Genomic DNA, 22,625 nt, shown 5'->3' with positions numbered 1-22,625 from the left:
TCACAGAGACTCAGGCATGAAGCTCTGAACTTCTCCTTTATAGCACTCATTGTATAATTATTTAGATAATTATTTTTTTGTATAATTATTTAGGTAATTATTTGTTTCAAGTCGATTTCCTGCACTACAAAATCCATTCTATGACTAATAGGACTCTATTTTATTCCTCACATATCCCCAATGCCCAGTGTGGAATCAGCACATAGTAAATATTTGACAATTGCATTAATAAATTCCTCTTTGGAGCTCCAGCTCCCAGGACAGCACCTGGGTGCTCAATAAATGTGTGTCAAATTGAATTATGAACTTTTCTCTTGGCAAGACCCTTCTTTTTACTCTTTAGTCATCTTACTTATAAAAGAAGGCTCTAGTCTAGCCCCTTCCAGCTCAAACATGAATTCCTGAAAGTTCCAGGTAGGTGTATAATGCAGCATAGTTTTCAAAGGGCTTTGGGGGAACGCCAGGAAGAGACAGTCCCGAGAGGTACAACATAAAGAGGCCTGGAAAGGTGATTGTAGGAGAGCACTGGAAGCCTGGCTGCCCAGGTATGAAAATGAAGCAGGTGGTCAGCTATGAGGAGGATGCCGGGAAGGCCACTCTCCCACCTGCCAGGAGTCAGCTCTCTCTGAGCCCATGCCTGGCATCCTTTCACTAGAGAGCATGGTCTGAGAGCTGGTCAACATGGTGTCAAAATGTTAACACATTATTATTATTATTCAATTCAACAGCTATTTATTGAGCCAGTCAGCTGCACACACTACTTACTTACACCTCAAATATTGCATATTGTTCCAGACACCACTCTTTTAGTGGAGCATAGACTAACTGGAGTGTGTTCCAAGCACATGTCTTCCCTCTTGGCTGAACTCATTACAGTTGGTTCTCATTATTCATCGTAGTTTTGTTATAACGTTGCCACAAACACTAAATTAGGGAGACTGAACCATTTCTCCTCGGGAAAAAACAGGGTTATGTTCCTATGAGTCTCCAGTTACATTTTGATCAACCAATTAACACATAACCTCGATTTATGTGTGTTTCTGCTGATAGGTATCTTATTTAATACTTACTGTTGATTCATTAACATTGACTGAAATCACATTCTAGAAGGAACAAGTAAAGGCAGTCATGGGAAGCATGGATGAGATGTGTGGACCCAAGAAATGGAATTAAGGACAAAAGGAAGAGGCTTCAGAAAAAAAAAAGAATTCCACCCAATAGATGGAGAAACTTTCTAACGGTGACAGCTTTCTAAGATGGAATATGCTGTCCCTATAAGTAGTGAGTTCTTTGAATGCACTGGAGGATTCAAGCACAGACTCTACTTCATGAGAACACCTTTGCAAGAATTCAAGCATTTGACTAGTACACTGGTCTGGAGGGTCTTATTAATCCTTTTGGCCTTGAGTGTGGGATCTAGATCACACTTCTACATCAGGGGAATCAGGAGCAAGGCCAGGGCATGAAGGGACAGATGAGGTCCTCGGACATTGTGAGAAAACGGGAGAACAGGAGTATGGGGGTAATGAATGCAGAAAGACAAAGTCACTGTAGGAGATCTTCAGCCATTCACAAGTTTGCTCATTTCTGGCCTTCTCTCCTGGCTGAACTCATGTTTGGTTCTCATAATTCATGGTAGTTGTGTTCTATAACATTACCACAAACACTGAATTAGGGAGACAGAACCATTTCTCCTTAGGGAAAAACAGGGCTAGGGTTCTATGAGCCTCTGGTCACATTTCCATCAACCAATTAACACATAATCTCGATGTATGTGTGTTTCTGCTGATAGACATCTTACTTAATACATACTGCTGATTCATCAACATTGAACAACAGCACTAAACGTCGTGCCTGAACAACGCTTTTCTAATGCCTGTATTTTCTCTGTAAGGCGCACTGCAGCTTTCTTGCACTTAGGAACACTACACAGCACGTTGGCAGTAAGTGCAGGGGTCATTTTAAATAGCAAAATCACCAAGAAAAAGCACAAAAAGGTGAAAGATGTGACGCTGCAGAGACTATGAAAGAAATCCTTGTTTATAGTGTGAGCCCAAAGCAGAAGGCAGAGTAGTGCCTTGTTGGATCCTGCTGGGAGTATGCCAGGTGACCTGCTCAAATTTTTCCCTGCCACACACACATCTGTGAAAGCACCATGAGCCACACACTCATCTGTGAAAGCACCATGAGCACTACATTGGGGTTGTTGCTTTTGTTTAGTTGCTAAGTCCTGTCTGACTTTTTTGTGACCCCATGGACTATAGCCCGCCAGGCTCCACTGTCCATGGGATTTCCCAGGCAAGAATACTGGAGCAGGATGCCATTTCCTTTTCCAGGGGAATCTTCCTGACCCAGAGATCAAACCCTCATCTCCTGCATTGGCAGGCAGATTCTTTACCACCGAGCCACCAGGGAAGGATTGCATTGGGGTTACAAATATATTTTAGTGAGGAGACAGATTTGCAAATATGGAATCTGCAAATAATGAGGATCAACTGTATTCATCTGCACTCAAATGTTTGGCTCTCAGAAAGATGTGCCCAGACTTCCATCCTGAATCCCCAGTCTCTGGAATGTGAAGTGGAATTGGGCTTAGCCCTCAACACTCCTCCTGCCAAAGAGAACAAATCGACAGTGACTCTTTCCAGGGACTTTGATGACCAGTAAGTACTCACTAGGGCAAGAATGGAGATGGGTTCATCCCACTTGGCTCTGGCTAAGGTCCTCTCCTCAGCAATGCTCTTAAGCAATCTGAAAGACTCTTCAACTAGCTTAGGGTTTCAGAAGATAAATTTCTCTGAGTAGGGCAGTGAGGATGCTCATATCATTTTTCTCTTTGGATGGAAATACTGATTTTGATGACTTCTTTTACCTACATCTCAACTCCCTCTTTTTCTTCATATGGTCAAAAATCTCACAGACATTCTTCTAAACATTTTGGAAGTCCATCAAACAAGCATGTCAGTATACACTCAGTCATGTCCGACTCTTTGAGACCCCATGGACTGTAGCTCCTCAGGCTCCTCTGTCCATGGGATTTCCCAGGCAAGAAGACCGGAATGGATTGCCATTTTCTTCTCCAGGGGATCTTCCTGACCCAGGGAGTCTCCTACGTCTCTTGCGTTGCAGATGGATTCTTTACTGCCTGAGCCATCAGGGAAGCCCAATCAAACCAGCATGGGGTGCAAGACAGAGAGTGTAAACATGAAGACTCAGCCTCACAGCCCTCTTTCGCCTCCTGAAGATGGAAGGTATTTCAAATTAGCTGCTGAGGAGAGCATTTATCAGAGAGCTCAGGCATGCTTGAGATTTTTCATTTTACAAGAAAATTACTGCCCACGAACACAACACAGTCAGGGCACGGAGAGTGCCTGGCTTCATCTGTTAACTCACCGGGTAGAGAAGTTCCTCAGGGAAGCAGTTGTACTAATAACACACAGCTTTGAGCTCTGAGCGGCAGATGCCAATTGAACTAACGGTTCTAATGAAGCATCTGGGCTGAAGGAAGCTGATCATGCCCCATCCTCCAGGAGTCAGGGGAAGGCTGAGAAGGCAAGAGGGCAGAGGAAGCTTTCAGGGATGGACTGAGGATGATCCATTGCTGCTCCCAGACAGACACAGACTGTGGGTGGGAGATGGCGTGTGGCTGGGCCTCACGGAGCTCCAGGAAGATGGGGTGCTTTTAGGTGGGGGAGGACAGTGGTGTCAGCAGCTCTTGTCTGGACAGGCCCCAGGCATCTTGGGGATTCTCCCAGGAGTAGAGCAGTGACTTCCAGTTTTCATTTTCACACACACTCAGAAACTCTGCAGAGTGGAATTGCTCATACCAGCGCATGAGGGAGTGGATGAAGGACAGAGGTTGGGGGCGGAAGAAGGAGAGGGGAAGGTGGGGGAGGGCTGTGGGGAACCCATCCTGGAGCGGGGAGGGGTCGGGGTGGGCAGCCGGCAGAATTTATTTCCACTAAGCCTGGCTGGCACGGGCTGGCCCTTGCAGCCCTCTTGCAGGACTCTGGAGTTGCTGCAGGAGTGATATGAGCATATGGCTTGGTCCTGCTTCGTCTCATTCTACTCTGAAGCAGGTGAGAAGTGAGATCCCAGGAACACTGCATGCATAGAGAGAGAAATATAGGAGTAGACATCTCCACAAGACACCCGAACCAAAATGTGCACAATAGAGGAGAATCCTCAACGCACATCTATGAAAAATATTCCATTCTGTTCTCACCACAATTTGATGATTCACATAAAGCAGATACTATGATGACCATCATTCCTGTTTTACTGAGGATGCAATCAAGGAATGGAACGCTGGGAACTACGAGAGCTCAGACTCGGTCTGAGCCCTTCCACAATCCCATAGTGGCCGCCCTGAACACAGCTCCTTCTCACCTCCCTGAATTTTCCATTCCCCTTGGCCCACCTGCCTGCACTCCCCACACCTCTGGCCTGGAGCCTGCCCTGCGTCTCATCAGAGTTGAGGGATGTGGGCTGCTTCCTGAGACTAAATTAGCAGCTCTCCCTGGCTTGAGCTGGCTGAAGAGGCACGGGAAGCCATCACTCAGAACTGGCAAACTTCCCCAGGCTGAGTTCAGGCAGGATACGTGATCGGGCATATTACAAGAACTAGATTTCAAACACAGCCCTTTAAAATCCCATTCCTCTGCCCAAAAGCAGCCCCCTGTTTGAAATTTCAAGTAGCTCTAATTTGTTTGCTGGTTGACGTGTGAATAAGCATCGGCAGTCAGTGACTTTTCCATCAAAGCTGATAAGCAGGAAGCCCCTGTGCTTTGGGAGGAAGAGCCAGAAGTCTGTGGGCCAGGGAGGTGGAAGGAGAGGAGGCCCTCAGGTGATACCCTCCCGAAGCCAGCTCATCTGCCCCTTGGCTGTCAGTCATCGTGAGGGAGGCCAGGAGCACCAGATGCCCTCATAGGAGGGGGTGCTTAATATTAATAGACTTCTAATGAACCAGAGGACTATTGCTGTTAAGAGAACTGAAGCAAATGGAAAGGGAGAAACATATCAATGATTGGAGGGACTTCCACTCCAGTTTTCAAATTCCAGCTGCCAATGGGGAAGCTTGTCATGTGAAACCTCTCTTGAACAAATGAGGAACACTGGACAAAATCCTAGGTCCCCAGGCTCCCTGCCCACTTCCCGGGTCCCAGCCCTGGGCTCCGCACACCGTAGTCCCTTATTCATGGATGCATCCTTTTTCCCAGCCCTTGCTGAGTCTCACACCCAGCTGGGTGGTCCTCGGCTGTAGTCATGGAGTCCTCAAGGAGGCTTGTCCCTCCCCGAACCTGGAGTGACAGCAGTCCAAGCGTGCTACAGAAGAGGCAGCCACAGGGAGCAGGTGAAAGGAGTGCCCGGAGACTCCTGAGGGCTTCCCTGGCGGTCCAGTGGTTAAGAATCCACCTGCCAACGCAGGGACATGAGATCGATCCCTGGTCTGGGAAGATCTGACATGCTTTGGGGCAGCTGAGATGGTGCACCACAGCTACTGAAGCCAGCACGCTGAGAGTCTGTGCTCCGCAACAAGAGAAGCCACCGCGGTGAGAGGTCCGAGCACCACAACTACAGAGTAGCCCCTACTTGCCACAACTAGAGAAAGCCTGCCGGCAGCAGTAAAGACTCAGTGCAGCCAAAACTAAATAAATTAATAGATTAATTAATTAATTAAAAAAGACTCCCTGAGAAGGGGCTCTGTGATCTGAGCTCTGGTGTCAGCAGGAGTAGCCCAGTGAGAAACGGGATTGAGGGTGCAGGCATTGAGGGTGCAGGCGGGGGTGTGAGACAGCCGGGTCTGTTGTGCACTAGGGCGAGGCGTCAGAGCGGTGGGGGGGGCTGGTCAGAGAGCAGGCTCCCGGCAGGCAGGGCCCAGCACGTGACAGGCTTGCAGTGAAGCTGCCATTTGCCCTGAAAGCAAACGGGGGCCACTGTGGGGTTTTCAGCCGAGGACTGATGTTTTCTCCTGCCTCCTCTAGTGGGAAAGTTGGACTTGATAACCTGTCAGGTCTCCTCCAACCCTAAGAATTTATAAAGTTCCGGGAGATGCTGACAACTGTTTTAAACCTCTCGCCAATTCCCCTTCTCCCAGCCCCTTCATTAAAAGGGAAAAGTGACTTCTCAGGAACCTTCAAAGCAGCCCCCAAACCACCAATCTCTATCTCCTCTCCCTCCTCTGGAGAACTGCTGCCTCAGAATTTCCTCATCAAAGGCCAAGTCGTGGGGAATGGCCTGCCAAGCAGACCCCAGCCAGCGCTCTCGTCAGGTCCATCCCTGCAGCAAGCGAGGCAGCTGACTTCCAGCAATCAATCCCCATTCCTGCGTGGCTGAGCCAGGACCCACTGAGGCAGCTTCAAAGGATCTGCATATTTATGATAAACTCCCTCCTCAGATGGAAAACACATTCGACAGTAGCAATCACTGCGCTCTCTGAGCGGCTTCCCCGACTGGCAACCTGTCTGAGCCTTAAAGGCTGTTCTCATTAGTGCAGGTGGGACCTGAGCTGTGTCAGAGGCTCACGCAAAGAGGAATGGGGGACAGAACACAGATGTGGGGGTGGGGCGACCTGTCCATGGACCTGTTCATGACTCCGTCCTCACTGTTCCTCCAAGGCCACGTGCAGGAAATGGCAACACAGACCATCATCTGACAGCGTGTTTTGGGGATTTACTATTGTTCTTTGCTTTGGAAGTGGGAGAAGCGATCTGGAGGGGGGACAGACTCCAGCAGGTCTGCTTAAGTTGCATCAAAGCAACAGACACTTCCTGGTCTTCTGACTGTGAGCGCCACGATAACAAGTATAGCTGCCTTTACACTACTCAGTGATGTAGCCGAAGCACGTTCTAGAGTCAGAAACACTGGACCACCCCACCCAGACCTCCGTGGAAGACAGCAGATGTCCCTGTTTCGGGGTGGGGGGGTGGGGCTTCTGCAGGCAAGGGACAGCACAGGAGATCAAAGAGAGGCATCCTGTACTCCCAGCAACTGGTGAGACCTGCAGGGACTTCGAGAAGTTGGAGACTGGAGTCCCTGAACCTTTTAGAAGACATTGCATCCCTAATTCTTGGTTTGTAAGAGTGACTCACAAAAGCCGTCTTGCCCATCCTCCTGCCTCTGGTTAGCACTACACTCAAGTCCTTCCAGGAAATCAGGCCCTTGGAAAGCTGGGTTTGTATCAGCTTTGGAAAATAAAACATGGCTGCCGACTCACAGTGTTTTTATTTGCCTACTTCTGGCCATCTCTGCCAATCTCCATCTCCACACACACAGTTAAATGGATCCATGGTCCACAAAAAGGTGGCTCAGGACTGGTTTCCATGAAAAAACCACGTGAAAATAACTCTGTATATTTTGGAAGTGGTGACTAGGGGCAAGAGGAGTAGTTAATTAATTCCAAGGGCTGCCATGTGGTAAATAAAAATGGAACATTTTGAGTGAGGGAGGTGAAAGTCCCATGGTGCTCTCAAATATGTGCCACTTAGCTTCATCTGGAGCCTGGTCCCCACTTTAAAGTCTTTACTGAATTTGCTACAATATTCCTTCTGTTGTTTTATATTCTGGTTTTTGTGCCATGAGGCATGTGGGACCTTAGCCTCCGGATCAGGGATCGAACCCGAACCCCCTGCATTGGAAGACGAAGTCTTAACCACTCGACCACCAGGGAAGTCCCGGGTCTCATGTTTTAACAGAGCCCCAGACAAACCAAAAGGCATTTATGGTGAGAAATTCATCAACTGTGTCACACTGGGAATGGCTAGGGGCCACGGTTTGGGGAAAGAAAAAGTCAGCGGGACAGGACAACTCAAGCACTGGACAGTGACTGCTAATTTTTACCTTTCCTAAAAGATGAGTATCTCTGACTAATCTATCTTACATTTCCAGCCTTCGACACAAAGTAGGTGCTCAAAAAAATTTTTATGCTAAGTTTCAAAAAAGAATGAATGAAATCAAATCAAATTATGTTTAAGTATTTGAAGAGCTGGTAAAAAAGAGAGGAGAGAAAGCTGATTGTTCTGGGCTGCTTGATGGGGCAGGATTAGGAGGCAGGTTTTGACTCTGTGCCTGGAAGCTTCTGGAATGTGTCCCTGGGAGGCATTGAACTCCCCAGCCCAGGATGTGCTCAAGGAAAGGATGTGTGGCTGCTTCCCTCAGGGATGCTGTGGAGAACTTTCTTGCACTGGATTGGAAGATCAGACCAGAGGTCTCAAGGGTCTCCTCCAGCTTGTTCTGGGACATTCTTCAGAGCAGAAGGACCAGAGACCGTGAAAACAGCTACACCTGAATCAGCTCTTTAGTTTGGAACTAACTAGCTAATTGGAGAAGGAAATGGCAACCCACTCCAGTGTTCTTGCCTGGAGAATCCCAGGGACGGGGGAGCCTGGTGGGCTGCCATCTATGGGGTCGCAGAGTCGAACACGACTGAAGTGACTTAGCAGCAGCAGCAGCTAAATGGATGGGGGCTTCCCAGGTGGTTCAGTGGTAAAGAATCTGCCTGCCAATGCAGGAGACACAGGAGATGAAGGTTTGATCCCTGGTCCTGGACGATCCCATGGAGAAAGGAAGGACAACCCATTTCAGTATTCTTGCCTGGGAAATCCCATGGACAGAGGAGCCAGGTGGGTGACAGTCCGTGGTGTTGCAAAGAGTTGGACATGACTGAACAACTGAGCAAAACAGCTGAATGGATGAGGACTGTGATTTTCTCTCAGTTTCTTTACTTGCAAGATGGAGAGACTAGTTTTATGCATGGTTGATAAAAGGATGAGAAATTTCAAGTACACAAAACACCAGCACAGCTCACCATGTAGCAGACCCCAGTAAAGGGTATCCATTCTCATTATGTCAGCAGAGTCAGCTTTCTATCTAACCATAGGCGAGCAGAACAGACTGCTATGCAAATCGAGTTTCAATAATCTTTGAGTTTAGCCAGGCCAGACGTTGAGGGGTTACCATCTTCACTGCACAGAGGGAGAGAGTTGAGGTGCCCTGTTGCGATGAGCCCATCGAAGAGTGTTGATCCCACCTCCCTGGCCTCATCCCTCCATCTCCTAGAGGCTTAATTAGAGCCGGTTAAGCCATTTCCGATCCTCAGATGAAAGGTGCACTCATCTTATTCCAGCCCTAACAAAGTCGCTGGGGGCCTGCTCAGAATCTCTGATCTTTAAACCAAGTTAAAATGAAGGAAATTAAGGGCCCATTGATGCTGTGCTTCATTTTTCCCCTTGCCTCTTTCAAATATGATTTCTCACAAATTAGGCAGGGAGATTATACTATTCTGATACCACCCAGGAGATCTTTTGGAAGATGGGGAGGGAGAATTTGGAATAGAGATAGGAGATCTCATACAGGCAAAACCTGGAGGCTGAAGCTAACAGACCTTGTCCAGGTTTGGGAAAGTTCCTTCCAGGACACTGTAGGGAACATTTTCTCCTAAACAGCCGCCAATGGAAGATCCACAGATGAAAAACCCTCTCCAAACAGAATCAAAACAGTAATTTTTTTAAATGGTAAAAAAAAAAAAAAGCCCTGAAATTCTAAAAGACTATTTTTTAAATGGTAATAATCCCTTAATCAGCCACTGGCAGGGACGATGGTATTTGGTTCAGACATTTTACCAATTACAACCCACTGGGTCCCTGCGTGGTGCTTTCTAAATAATCAAACCCAGCTCTTAACAGTCACTCGCCCAGACAGGAAGAGAAAGAACAAATCCAAATGAGAAGAGGCCATTACTAAAGAAAGCCCAGCCCAGCGGGTGCCCAGGAGCCAGGCGCCGTCCTGGTTTGGAGCAGGTGGCAGCAAGCTAAGGTGTTTTGATTTGGGGGCTTAGGGATTCCAGGAACGTGAGAAAAGGCAGGAGTGGGAGACCCATGAGCATGGACTTGGGAGTCAGACAAGCCTGAGTGTGAATCCCAGTTCTGCGCCCAGAGTCCTTGCTATTTGTGGACTTGGGCCAAGTTCCTTCGCAACCCTGAGCTTCGGTTTTCTCACTTGTCAAGTGGGAGTTTTATCTACCTTGAAGGGCTGCCCTCCACATCAGCAGTGACCTGTGCAAAGTGCCCATGTGCTGTTTGTGGTACCAAACAGGTCCTCAAGAGATGTTATTTCCCTGCTCCGTGTCACTCTCCCCTCCCCTGCCAGTGTCACTGAGGATGGAGTTGGGAGAATAGTACAGCAGTTATACTGACATACCCCTGACATTTCTCCTACCCTGGAAGAGAAGCCCAATTAATTACCACTCCCTAAACCGTCTCTTCATCCTGTAATAAGCAGGGGAAGGACACCTGTCAAGAGGCGAAGACTGGGTCGGTGATTGGGATGGGACCTGGGGACCAGAGCTGCAGAGCTACATCTGTGCTCATGATACATCCTGCAGAGTTCTCACTGCTACTCATGGAACATGAGCCAGACAGGTGAGCAGCAAGACGGTCACCAGATTTGTTGAAGGGAAATGGGTAACAGAAGAGGATTACTCTGATGCACTTGGTAAGTCCAATCAAGGATGTGTGTCCCTTGGGGTAGCTGAAGGTCAAAAAAATACCATCCTATTTAATGGTCACTTCTGCAGCAGGTTCCATTCAATATTAGCTCAAAAAAGATGAGGGTGCGATACAGGGGGTGTCAAGCCTATTCTTAGAGGCTGCAGTGTGTATTTGTCAAAGGTGAGCCTGTGGACTGGGGCTTCCCAGATGGCTCAGTGGGTAAAGAAGGTGGCACAGTGGTAAAGAATCTGCCTGCCAATGCAGGAGACGGGGGTTCAATCCCTGGGTCAGGAAGATCCCCTGCAGGAGGAAATGGAACCGTCTCTGTTATGCTTGCTTGGAAAATTCCATGGTGGGCTATACTCCATGGGGTTGCAAAGAATCAGACATGGCTGAGCACAGGGCTTAGGAACATACATTTGAAGGCAAGCACGATGGGTCATTCTTGGATACACCTGGGTTTGAGAAGCCCTACCCTCCACAAGTGCTGTAGAAGATGGGGCAGCAGCCGTCTCTGAGCAGAACCCCTTGCTGGGCTGGGCTGGGGTCGAGGGGTAGGTGCCGGTGGCTGGAGATGCTGCTGTCTCCTAATGACTCAGGCAGCTCTGCAGCCCGGCAGCTGGGAAAAGCAGCCTGAGTGGCGGCTGGTGGAGAAGTGGAGGTAAGGTGAAAAGGTACTCTGAGGCTAATGAGCTGTTCTTCAAGTGGATGGTGGGATCAGGGCCAACAGCCAACTCTGCCACAGCAGGTGTCGCCTGATAGAAGTGGGTTCCTTCTGGGGAGCATTAGAAAGCAGAGCTGAAGGCCAAAGAAAGTTTTTCAAAGCCTGAGCCTGGGCTTTCTGTGGACTGAGCCTGGGTTTGGCATCCTCATTGTTCTCCTAACTTCCGTTTTTCTTATCCCCTCTTTTTCCTGACCCTGTTTTACTTTTCCTGTAGCCCTTACCTCCACTGATGTATTATATAGTATTTGTTTGCCTCCTGTCTGTCCCCTACTGGAATACATGCTCCACGGAAGCAGACACTAAGCCCATTTTTAACCTTTGTCTAGAAGACAGCCTGGCACATTACAGGAACTCAATATGTATATATGTACATATATACATATATATATATATACACACATATATATGTATATATATAGATATAGATATATAGGAGAAGGCAATGGCACCTCACTCCAGTACTCTTACCTGGAAAATCCCATGGATGGAGGAGCCTGGTAGGCTGCAGTCCCTGGAGTCTCTAAGAGTCAGACACGACTGAGCGACTTCACTTTGACTTTTTGCTTTCATGCATTAGAGAAGGAAATGGCAACCCACTCCAGCGTTCTTGCCTGGAGAATCCTGGGGACCGGGGAGCCTGGTGGGCTGCCGTCTACGGGGTCGCACAGAGTTGGACACGACTGAAGCGACTTAGCAGCAGCAGCAGCATAGAGATACATATCTGTGATGATTTAGTAGCCAGGTCGTGTCTGACTCTTGCGACTCCGTGGACTATAGCCCACTGGGCTCCTCTGTCCATGGAATTCTCCAGGCAAGAATAGTGGAGCGGGTTGCCATTTCTTTCTCCAGGGATCTTCCCAATCCAGGAATCAAACCTGGGTCTCCTGCACTGCAGGCAGATTCCTTACCGACTGAGCTATGAGGGAAGCCCATATGTATATACTGCAAAAAATGAATAAACGTTCCTTACTTCACATCCCTCACTGGGACTCAGGAAGTCAGCCTGACAATTTGCCTACAGATGGGAGGCTTCCTTTGTTCGGGAATTATGAGCCCAAGGGCACGATTTGAGTTTAATAACCTGAAATTGCACTTATTTTTTCCATGTCAGTCTCTTGCCAGACTGTAGGCTCTCTCAGTGCAGGAACTGTGTCTTTTCCATTGCTTCCTCCATGCCCAGCCCAGTGCCTGACACCCAGGATAGGCTCACAATCTGTGACAGCCGTGAAATGACCATTTTGTGATCCTCCATCCCTTAGTTTCTGACTGCCTACCTCACTCCCAGCCCATTTGGGAAGTTATGAAAAACAGTTGCTGATGTCACTGCTTCAAGATCACGGCGCTCCAGCCCTGAGCTAAGAGCAGTCGTTAACATAGCTTCTCTCAGTCTGGGACTCTTGCCTTTTACTTTATTGTGTTCCCAGAAGGGTGATCTGCCCTTGTAGTCGAGCATAATTGCTTTCCTCCTAGAAGGAACTCCATTGGCCCTGGTGAGACAGGCTGAATCAGGGTCTCTCAGACACAGGGACCAAGTGGAAGGATGCAGGTGTGATGGCCCTTCTAGCACAGCCCAGGGTGCCACCCAGATCACCTTTGGGGTCTGTTCCTGGGTCCTCCACGAGGTCTACCCAATCAGACACTTGTGGGGTGGAGTCCAAAAAATCTGCATTTTCCACAAATTGCCAAGGTGATTCTGATGCATAATTTGTCATAATGGTTAAGAACTTGGGCTTTAGAGTCAGAAATGCTTGAATTCAAAACCAGCTGCCATGGCTACATTGTTCAAGATCAAGTCAGTCTGTCTCCTGGAGCCTCAGTTTCCTCACTTGCAAAATGGGGATTAATAAGAAGTAACTACTTTGTGGGATTAAAAGGGAAAATATGAATGACATATTCCGTGTGGTAAATGGCTCATGGTTAGAGTTTCATGAATGAAAACCCCTATAATGATGATGATGGTGGAGCAGTGAAAATGATAGAGATGGTGGTGGTGGTGGTGAAGGTGATGGTGGTGGTGGTGGTGGTGATGAAGATGATGGTGGTGGTGGTGGTGGTGATGAAGATGATGGTGGTGCTGGTGGTGGTGATGAAGGTGGTGGTGGTGGTGGTGGTGAAGGTGATGATGGTGGTGGTGGTGGTGGTGAAGGTGATGATGGTGGTGGTGGTGATGAAGATGGTGGTGGTGGTGGTGGTGAAGGTGATGATGGTGGTGGTGGTGGTGATGAAGATGGTGGTGGTGGTGGTGAAGGTGATGATGGTGGTGGTGGTGGTGATGAAGATGGTGGTGGTGGTGGTGGTGAAGGTGATGATGGTGGTGGTGGTGGTGATGAAGATGGTGGTGGTGGTGGTGGTGAAGGTGATGATGGTGGTGGTGGTGGTGATGAAGATGATGGTGGTGGTGGTGAAGGTGATGATGGTGGTGGTGGTGGTGATGAAGATGATGGTGGTGGTGGTGGTGAAGGTGATGGAGATGGTGAGATTGATGGTGCAGATAGTAGGGATGGTGACCATGAGGATGATGGTGCTGGGCGTGGTGGTAAAGATGATGGTAGAGGTGTTGGTGACGAAGAAGATGATGATGATTCTTCTTAATCTCCTGGAAAGGTGATTCTGCAACCTCTTCAGTGGTATGTTTCCTTAGCCACTCTGATAGTCAGGAGGCTCTTCAATATGTCTGCTTCCTGCTATAATTAGTGCATCATTTTCTACTTCTAATGTTTTCCTAAGGTTGGAGGAAGGCGACACTAAGAATAAAGAATTTACTAATAGAGTGATGGAGAGGTTGGGAGACCTTCAGAGAGGCACTTGGAGTGACTGCCAGAATCCCTGCTTCCTCTGATGTAAGAGAATCGGAGGAAAGGAGAGTGAGAAGGTTAATGCAGGAGGATGAGAGAGGCGGGGCGAGTTGAAAGGAGCTCCAGAGGTCGAAGCATCCCTGAGTTGGACAGGGAGCAGCCAGGAGAGGAGGGGTGTGATTGGCATGGCAGGGGGCGGAGGTGGGTTGGTCAGAAAAGAGCTGACAGGAGAGAACTGAACACTGAAGGGATTCCTCAAACCCCACGGGATGGGATCTGATCCGTATGTGACCAGCAAGCCACCTGGAAACTAACACTGGTGCCAGGATTAGGGCGAGATTCAGGAAGCAGAATAATCCACATGTTAGAATTCTCTCCTTATACAATGCCCCCTTCTCTGCCCTCTCCCACTATGAAGCACAGGTGCCTCCCTCTTGGTGTTCTGCTGGGGCTGTGACCCCTGATCCACACTGGCTGATCCTGGTGCGGGAAGAGGAGACACCTTGCACTGGACACCGCCTGCTGCTCTGGGGATGACAGCAGGAGGTCATCCTGAGTGCCAAGGAGAAATGGGCTGGGGACAGAGACAGCAGCAAGGAGGAGGGATCTGCCAGCAGGCTCGGCTTACCTGCCGGAAACCATTCCTTGTGAACTGCAAGATTTTCAAGGCATAGTTGGACCTCTGGCCTTTGCTGTTGAATTCAATGTGGCCGGTGAGACCTTCCAATTCTACCTGTCCAAGAGAGAGTGAGTTACAGCACCAAATAGGCCCAGCCTTCCATGTGGCCTGGAGCAAGCATTCCACCATTCTAGTGAAGGATGCACAAGAGAGGGGAAGCCATCAAGATCCATTCTCCTGTCCACCTCTCGGCCACAGGATCTTGAGACTATGAAAATGATGTCTCTGGAACCAGTTCAGACTTTTGCTCCACACTCAGTGACCTCACAGCTGCTGCATAAACCAACTCGGTACTGAGATGCTAGTTTGAACTCAGATCCCCCGGAGCTCCTCCTCCACACCCTTGGCTGTGAATAGCATCTATCCTCCTTGGGCAGCTGCTTGCCCATCTCTAAGCTTCAGGAAGTCAGGATGACCTGACTCTAGCTGCAAAGTCCCAGCTGCTCTGTACCAGGTTTCTCTGATGGGAAATGGCTTTTTCCTGGGCTAGAATCCATGTCCATCTCACCAGTGGTGGCTTAGCTGGGAGAACTCTGGGGGAACTTAGCATCAGGCCAGAAGTGCTGAGCCTGCGACTCCCGGAGGGGCCAACATCCATGGCAGCATTATCCATCCCCATGTGTGCAGAGCTTTGCAGGGACCACATCTGAGCCAAGGGGGTCCCAGTTCTAAGCCTAGAATCCAGGGACCGCCTAACAGTCTAAGGCTCAAGAGCCATTGCCCTGCAAACAAACTTGCCATGGATTCTCAGTGGTTTTTAGGGATTAGGAAACAACTGGGACTGATGCTCCCCTGAATGGGATCACCACAGATCATTGTTTTACCCATGGCTGTGATATACTGGGGAGGCCTGGAGGTGGGGGGCCTTGAACAGTGTCCCTGCCCCGGACTCTGCCCCTTGCAGGCTGGGCGTGGCCTGCAGGGTCCCCACCGCCCCTCACCATGCGCAGGTAGTTCATGAGGCTGGTGCCGTGCTGCCAGATCTGGGCCGAGCCGCAGGACAGGGGCTTCACACCGATCTCCTGGCTGCGGTTCAGCTCCTGCACCGCGGTCACCACAGCATAGACGGCATCAAACAGCAGGGCCGAGGACAGCTGAGGTGGAGAGACAAAGTGGTGGGTGTAAAGGAGGGAAAGGAAAAGGAGGAAGAAAGGAGGAGGAAGAAAAAGCAAAACAAAGAAGTGAGGGCGTGTCTGCCCTGGGTCCACCTCTCCCTGGAGACTTGCAGACACAGCTCGCCACGCCATTTCTCGCATCCTCCCACCAGGCCCCAAGCTCTTTCCTGCCACATGGTTGCCGCTTCCCACGTCGTCTGGGATGCGGTTATCTTGGCTGATGCTCCCTCATTAGCAAACGATCCAGATGCCGAGAGATCAGCATGTGCTTATCTGCAGTATTCTCTGGCATTTGGCCTTTGAGATTCTTCAGGTGCTTCTAAGTAATTACAACTCCAACAAGGGATGCTGGGGGTGAGGAGGAGGAAGAGGATGGAAGGACCATCCTCAAAGTCCCTGTCTTCTCTCCATCTGTATCTTGTCTTCAGAGAGGTGACCCAGGTGATGTATCCCCAGTGTGCTCTGGGCTTCATGAGTCCTTTCTGTGGTCCAGCTTGGGCTGCCTTGAGCTCCTGAAACCTCCTAAGCCCTGAACATCTTCTTTTCCCAGCTTAGTCTCCAACGGTCCTCCGTCTATCACCAGACAGTTCTCTCCCAGGCTCCTGGCAATCAGCCCAGGTCTCTCACTGGGATCCTCCAGCAGCTTCTCGGAAACCTTGTGTTCCATCCACACTCCTCCAGCTTATTCCTCCCACCCCATCCCCCATCACCAATTTCACCTCCAAAGGTGTGAGAGCCTATTATCTAACTTCTGGCTCATCAGCTTTTCCATCCCACTGCAGGTCTCCATTCTGAAGCATCTTTTGGATCTCCCAATTTCTTTCTCCCTCTACTATTATTTACTGATTTAGCTCTGGAAAGCATTTGGCACTGCAGGTGGGGAAAGTCCTGGTACCTAACTAGCGCTCCATCCATGTTTCTGCTCCTGGGTCTGCAAAGCCCACCATCCCTGCTCCTTCCATCTTCCATCCTGTTTCCCTTTCGGAGCCCTTGCTGTCTTTCTGTGGCTTCTGTTCCCCATCTATGTGGGCATGTCTCTAGGTCCTGTCTCTGCTTCTCCTGTCCTGTCTCTTCTAAATATTAACCCCCCCAAATGACTCAATTCTCATTTAAAATCCTCTCCTCTTTCTTGGCTCAAAATGTTCCTTGGCAAACACCCACGATTCTCTTGTTTTTATATTTTCATTTGTTTCTTCATTGCTATCTTCTTTGAAGCTGTTTGTAAATTGTTTAGGGGAATGAAAGACTGTATAAATTAAGATGAATCAATCTGACTCAAGGAATAGCAGCTGAATTTCTTCATCCACTGGAATAAAAATAAGAGTATCTTTTAAACACACCACTGTAACCCTTATATTCCCCAACACCCTCAGACCAATGGATTCCCAGAGTCCTCTTGGGTGTCCGTTTGTCTCTGAACTTCTGTCGCTTAAACTCTGATCCCCAGCACAATTCCAGGACAGGAATCATTAAAATTTCATGGAATAGTTCTTACAATCTGGGTTTTATTCAATGAAATAAACACTTAATTACAAACAGCTGTTTTAGCCCAAATTCTAATTACTTAATCTAGCCATCTGTAATTTTAATGATTTTCTACGATTTTTGTTCTTTGCTGCGTGATGAATGGGAGTGGCATATGAAATTAGCAGGGACGTGTCTTTGTTCAAGATTGTCTTCTGCTCAGGCGGGAAGCATGGTTGTGGTTTGCTGGCAGCCGCCAGGCAGGCACGGCCTGGTGGGGGCAGCACTGAGCGCTTTTTTTTTTTTTGGTGGTCACCCTTCTGTACAGCCATTCCCTCTCTGTGCCCTTGGAACTGGGCCCCCATTCCAACAAGCTCCACCTGGAACATCATGGGCCCAACAGGGAAGATGAGGAAGAGAGGGAGACACACTCCAGTTGGGAGAAAAAGAAGTAAGAGAGAAGAAAATGCAAAGAAAATGTGGAGTGCAGGAGAGAAAGAAGAACAGAAAGAGCAAGAAGGGGAGGAGGTTATAGTGACAGAGGAAAGTGGAAAGGGCAGAGTGAGGGGGGAGGAGATGAGAAGGAAAAAGAGAACAGAACTGACGGAGGAGGAGAGGACCGTGGAGGAAAGAGAGAGGAGGAGAGCGGCCCCTCCCAGATGGAGCATCTCTTTAGGAAGCTAAAGTGGGGAGACAAACCGGGCTGTGTGTTCCTGGAACTGATTCTTTCTCGCCTTCCAGCTCCCGGCAGATGAAGGAGCTAGGCTGTTTGTGCTGGGAATTTCCGCCTCCAAAGAGACAAGAAGAGGCACCGCTTTTCAAAAGGTAGGTGCTAGAGCGAGAAGCCTTGGGAAAGATGAGCTTCACATTCGTCAAGGTGAGGAGTTCCTACATCGCCTTCCCTTCAGACACCGTGGCTGGAAGGTTCTGTAAGCTAGAGCCGAGGCTTCGCCGTGGCCCCGTCCTCTGGAGGGCCTCCGCAAGGCCCCCGGCACTCTTGCACCTCAGTTTTCTCATTTGTTCAATAGGGCAGCATGACTGCTCTTGTCTGCTGTTAGGTGCCTCGAAGAGGAAGAGGTCCAGGTGGGAATATTTCAAGCATCAGTGGTTCAGCATTCTATCTGTTCTCTGTTCTCACTCCCTGACTCTGAGTCCGTGAGTGTGGCTTTCTTTGGCCAACAAAATGAGGTGGAAGTCACAGTGTGCTCATCCTGGGAGCCTAGGACTCAGAGGTCTTGTGCATTTCCACTTGCTTTGCCACCCTCCTGCCACCACCATGAGAGGACATGCCAGGCCAGCCTGCTGGGCTAGAAGGATGGGAGCTATGTGGAGCCCCAGCCTGATCAGCCGACTCCTAGGCATTGAATGAGCTCAGCCAGATCAAAAGAGCTGCCCTGCTGAGCCAGCTTAGATGAGCTGATCCCTGGTTGACCCTCAGATGCACGAGCTCCATAAATGTTTATTTTGTAAGCTGGTGAGATCTGGGTGCTGGTTGTTACAAAGCTGGTGTTGCAAAAGCTACCTGATATACTTACTAATGCTTCTTGAAATATCTGCCAGATAAAATGTTAAATAAGTTCATTCAGTGCATGTAGTGGAAGAAGTGGTGAAGTGTTAGTCACTCAATCGTGTCCTACTCTTTGCGACCCCCACAGACTGTATCCCTCCAGGCTTCTCTGTCCATGGAATTCTCCAGGCAAGAATACCGGAGTGGGTAGTCATTCCCTTCTGTGGGTAGATCCTCCCAGGGTATCTTCCCAACCCAGGGATTGAACCTGGGTCTCCTGCATTGTGGGCAGATTCTTTACTGTCTGAGCCACCAGGGAATGTGTGGCTCAAAGTATCCAGCAGATGGAATGTTAAATAAATTAATTCAATGCATATCTGTACTCTTTACATTATGCAATAAAATTGAGGATGGAATCATATCGCATTTTATCTTCACAATAATCCTCTAAGATGGTCAAACCTAATTCTGCAAAATGACAGAAAAAGAATCTGAGGCCCAGGAGGGTTACATAGCTACCTAAGATCACACAGCGAGAAAACAGCAGAGCCAGGATTTGAATCCAGGTCCCGTGCCTCTTGTCAGCACATGTGAGCACAGCCCAAGCTGGTCCCATAGCCCTGTTAGTGGTGCTGCCTGGCCGGGGTGTCAGGTGGGCATGAGCCAGGTGCCCAGGGCCACCTGTCTGCCTGTCTGTGGTCAATGTGCACACAAATGGCAGGGTTGAAACCCTCAGAGGGACACTGGCAACGTGGCACCAGGACCTTTAATGTCATTAGGCCAGATGCCAAATGTGGACTGGTTTGGGTTGGAGAGGAGGGGGCAGGTTTTGCCTCCTCTTAGCTCAGTTGGTAAATAATCCACCTGCAATGCAGGAAACTCCTGTTCGATTCCTGAGTTGGGAAGATCCACTAGAGAAGGAATAGGCTACCCACTCTAGTATTCTTGGGCTTCCCTTGTGGCTTAGCTGGTAAAGAATCCACCTGCAATGTGGGAGACCTGGGCTTGATTCCTGGGTTGGGAAGATCCCCTGGAGAAGGGAATGGCAACCCACTCCAGTATTCTTGCCTGGGAAATCCCATGGACATAGGAGCCTGGTGGGCTACAGTCCATGGGGTCGCAAAGAGTCAGACACAACTAAGTGGCTTTCACTTTACTTTACTTCACTTCCTGATAATGTGCTATGAGCCTCTGAAGAGGCTGTGCTACAGCCTCTGTGAGGTGTAATGAGCACCTCATTACAACACTGGAGTGATGAGTGCAAGACCCACGGACAAGACCAGGGGCACAGGGCTGCACTCCTCCCAGGAGGGGTGAGCAAGGTCCCACCTATGACCCTATGCCTGAGGACTTGTCACTGCGCCTTAAGCAACTGGGGGTGAGGACTCCCTTCCTCCAGGTGTTTCGCCCCAGCAAATCCTTCCTATGGCACCTTCCCTCTTTCAGGCCTAAAACACCCTGCTAGAATGCGCTTGGTAACCCTGAGAACCTTCTAGCTCAAGTTCTCATGCCTCCTCTCAGTTGGTTCCCTGATCAAAGCTCCTTGAGCTTTGCAAGAGTTCTGACCTTTGGAAAGTTATGTGAGCATCACATGAACAACCTCATGGGGCTTTGGGAGGCTTAACTCTAACCTGGCTAGGACAGATCTAGAAAGCCATACAAGCCCACTTCCAGAGAACGTGCCTTGTAATAAATGAACATGAGCAGAGATCCCTGATAGGCCCCAGAGAGTAAGGACATTGGACCCAGTGGAGAACAGCCAGGGAAATCTCTGCCTCCATCACACACACACAGGGAATGAAGTGCAGGGAGGAAAAACGCAGGTAAAAGCACAAAGGAAGCCTCTCTGGATGAGCTGCTCTGGCGGCAGTGGTCCACGGCACAGGACCAGGAGTATCAGAATCTAGTTTCACTTGGAAAAGGCTTGGTGTTTGCCCCTGAACAAGATCCCCACATCCCCTTCCCTCATCTCCATGCCTGGGCTTCAATCTATCTGAGAGATGAAGGAACAGATCAGCTAAAGCCCTTCCAATGTAAGATTCTTGGATCCGAAACTCAGTGGGTCTTAGCAACAGCGTCAACAGGAGTCTGGCCACAGACATCACTAAATGACAGTCTGGGGCCTCCACATGCTCCCAACCTGCTGACTTCTCCCCCAAAGTGTCCCTTGTAAGCACTTTCCAGCACTTGTATGATCTACTTTTGAGCTGGGCCTGGGGAAGGCTGGAGTCCAGGATGGGCTGTATTTGGGGGGAGGGGCTGGCTCACAGAGGGGGTGCTGGCAGCAAAGGGGCACCAGGGAGGGGCCTGGTGGGCACTTACTGCGGGCCCCGTGAAGGGCACGTGGTCACAGTTCTCCTGCCAGGACTGGTTGAGGCTCTGTGCAAACTCTTGGAAGAAAGCGTGGGACTGGTTGAAGATGGAAAAGCCCAGAATGTTGACTCGATCGTCCACGAGACTGTCCATCCGCTGGAGCGAGAACTCCTGAAAGATGCAGCAGGCAGGGCAGAGCAGGGTCAGGGAGGGCAGGGTGGGTGGGCTCTGCAGGCTCATAGCTAGGGAGTGCAGCCTAGCCAGATGGACAGCGTTGCCAGGTGCTCTGCTGGGCATCAGGGTCCGGGGGTGGCAGAGAGTTCTTCCTCAAATAGCTCACAGGGTAAGGGTGCAGGGAGGGAGAAAGGAGAAATGAGCAGAATGATCTCTACGAAAGGCATGTGTACAATGCTCTGGCTGGAGAAAGAAAGAAAAACACGAATGAGTTGGTAGAGGCAGGATGGTGTGTGCAGAAGGTGTGACCCATGAGCTGTCTTGAAGGATGCTCAGCATTTTCTGGGTGGAAAATGTGAGTGGACCAAGGCTATGCCAGACAGGATTCACCATGGATACAAAGACCTGGAGGTGAGACAGTGTGTGGGCGCCTGCGGGATACTTTCACAGGAGCATCGCTCTTCAAAGCACGTCCACAGAACGCCTGCCATAGACTCACCTGGGTATCTTTTTTAAAAAAAAGTGATGATGCCTGCATCCCACCTAACACCAACTGAATCCATATCTCAGAAGCTGAGGCCCAGGACCCAGTATTTTTAGCAGGGTCCAAGGTCATATGCACATCAAAGTTTGAGAGTCACTGGGTCAGAACCAGGATACATGAGGGTGGGGTGACCGTGCGAGATGGAGTGGGAGATGTCAGCAGGGGCCGGAGCACAGGGCTTGGTTCCTGGGTCGGGGAGCTTACGCTTTATCCTAATAGTGATGGGACCTGAAGGCTCAGTCAGCCAAGGAGTAAGAAGATCATGTTGTATTTCTAAGAATCTCCACCTGAACATCTGCAGGTAGGGCTGTGCCTTCATTTTATTATTATTATTTTTTATTCATTTCACAAATATTGAAGTGCTAATTATGTGCCAGACACGGGCCCAGAGGGTGTTCTAGACACGGAATATATATGAACAAGAAACACATTTCCTGATGTTCAGGACCTTGCAGGTTAAGGGACGAGACAGACTGTAAGCAAACAAATAAATACGTATACTGTCAGATAGGGCTTCCCTGGTGGCTCAGCAGTAAAGAATTTGCCTGCAATGCAGGAGCCACAGGGAGACACAGTTTCGATCCCTGGGTCAGAAAGATCCCCTGGAGAAGGGTATGGCAACCCACTTCAGTATTCTTGCCTGGAGAATTCTAAGAACAGAGGAGCCTGGTGGGCTACAGTCCATGAGGTCATAGAGTCGGACACAACTGAAGCGACTTAGCACCCAGGCACTGTCAGATATCTATGGGGTTAGAATGGGGGTTGCTCCCTGAGATGAGGCAGTTAGGGAAACCCCATGTCGGGCAGTGGCATGTAGATACTC

The 22,625-nt window shown here is 49.4% G+C and overlaps 1 protein-coding gene across 2 annotated transcripts in view; it reads right to left on the bottom strand.

Annotated features, from left to right (window-relative positions):
- Positions 1-22,625, bottom strand: part of GRIK4 (glutamate ionotropic receptor kainate type subunit 4) — a 498,615-nt gene that overhangs the window by 100,227 nt on the left and 375,763 nt on the right. For both annotated transcript variants that reach the window (XM_086338321.1, XM_086338322.1), the window contains 3 exons: positions 21,094-21,255; positions 15,627-15,779; positions 14,635-14,739 (listed from right to left, as the gene is read on the bottom strand). In XM_086338321.1, the coding sequence (XP_086194447.1) occupies positions 14,635-14,739; positions 15,627-15,779; positions 21,094-21,255 (420 nt within the window). The remainder of the gene's footprint in view (positions 1-14,634; positions 14,740-15,626; positions 15,780-21,093; positions 21,256-22,625) is intronic.

This window comes from Bos grunniens, chromosome 15, assembly GCF_055505025.1.
Source record: "Bos grunniens cultivar Pamir isolate PY7600 chromosome 15, Bosgru_T2T1.0, whole genome shotgun sequence".
Lineage (NCBI taxonomy): Eukaryota > Metazoa > Chordata > Mammalia > Artiodactyla > Bovidae > Bos > Bos grunniens.
Note: the sequence above shows the minus strand (reverse complement) of the source record. Positions and strands in the feature narration are given on the sequence as shown.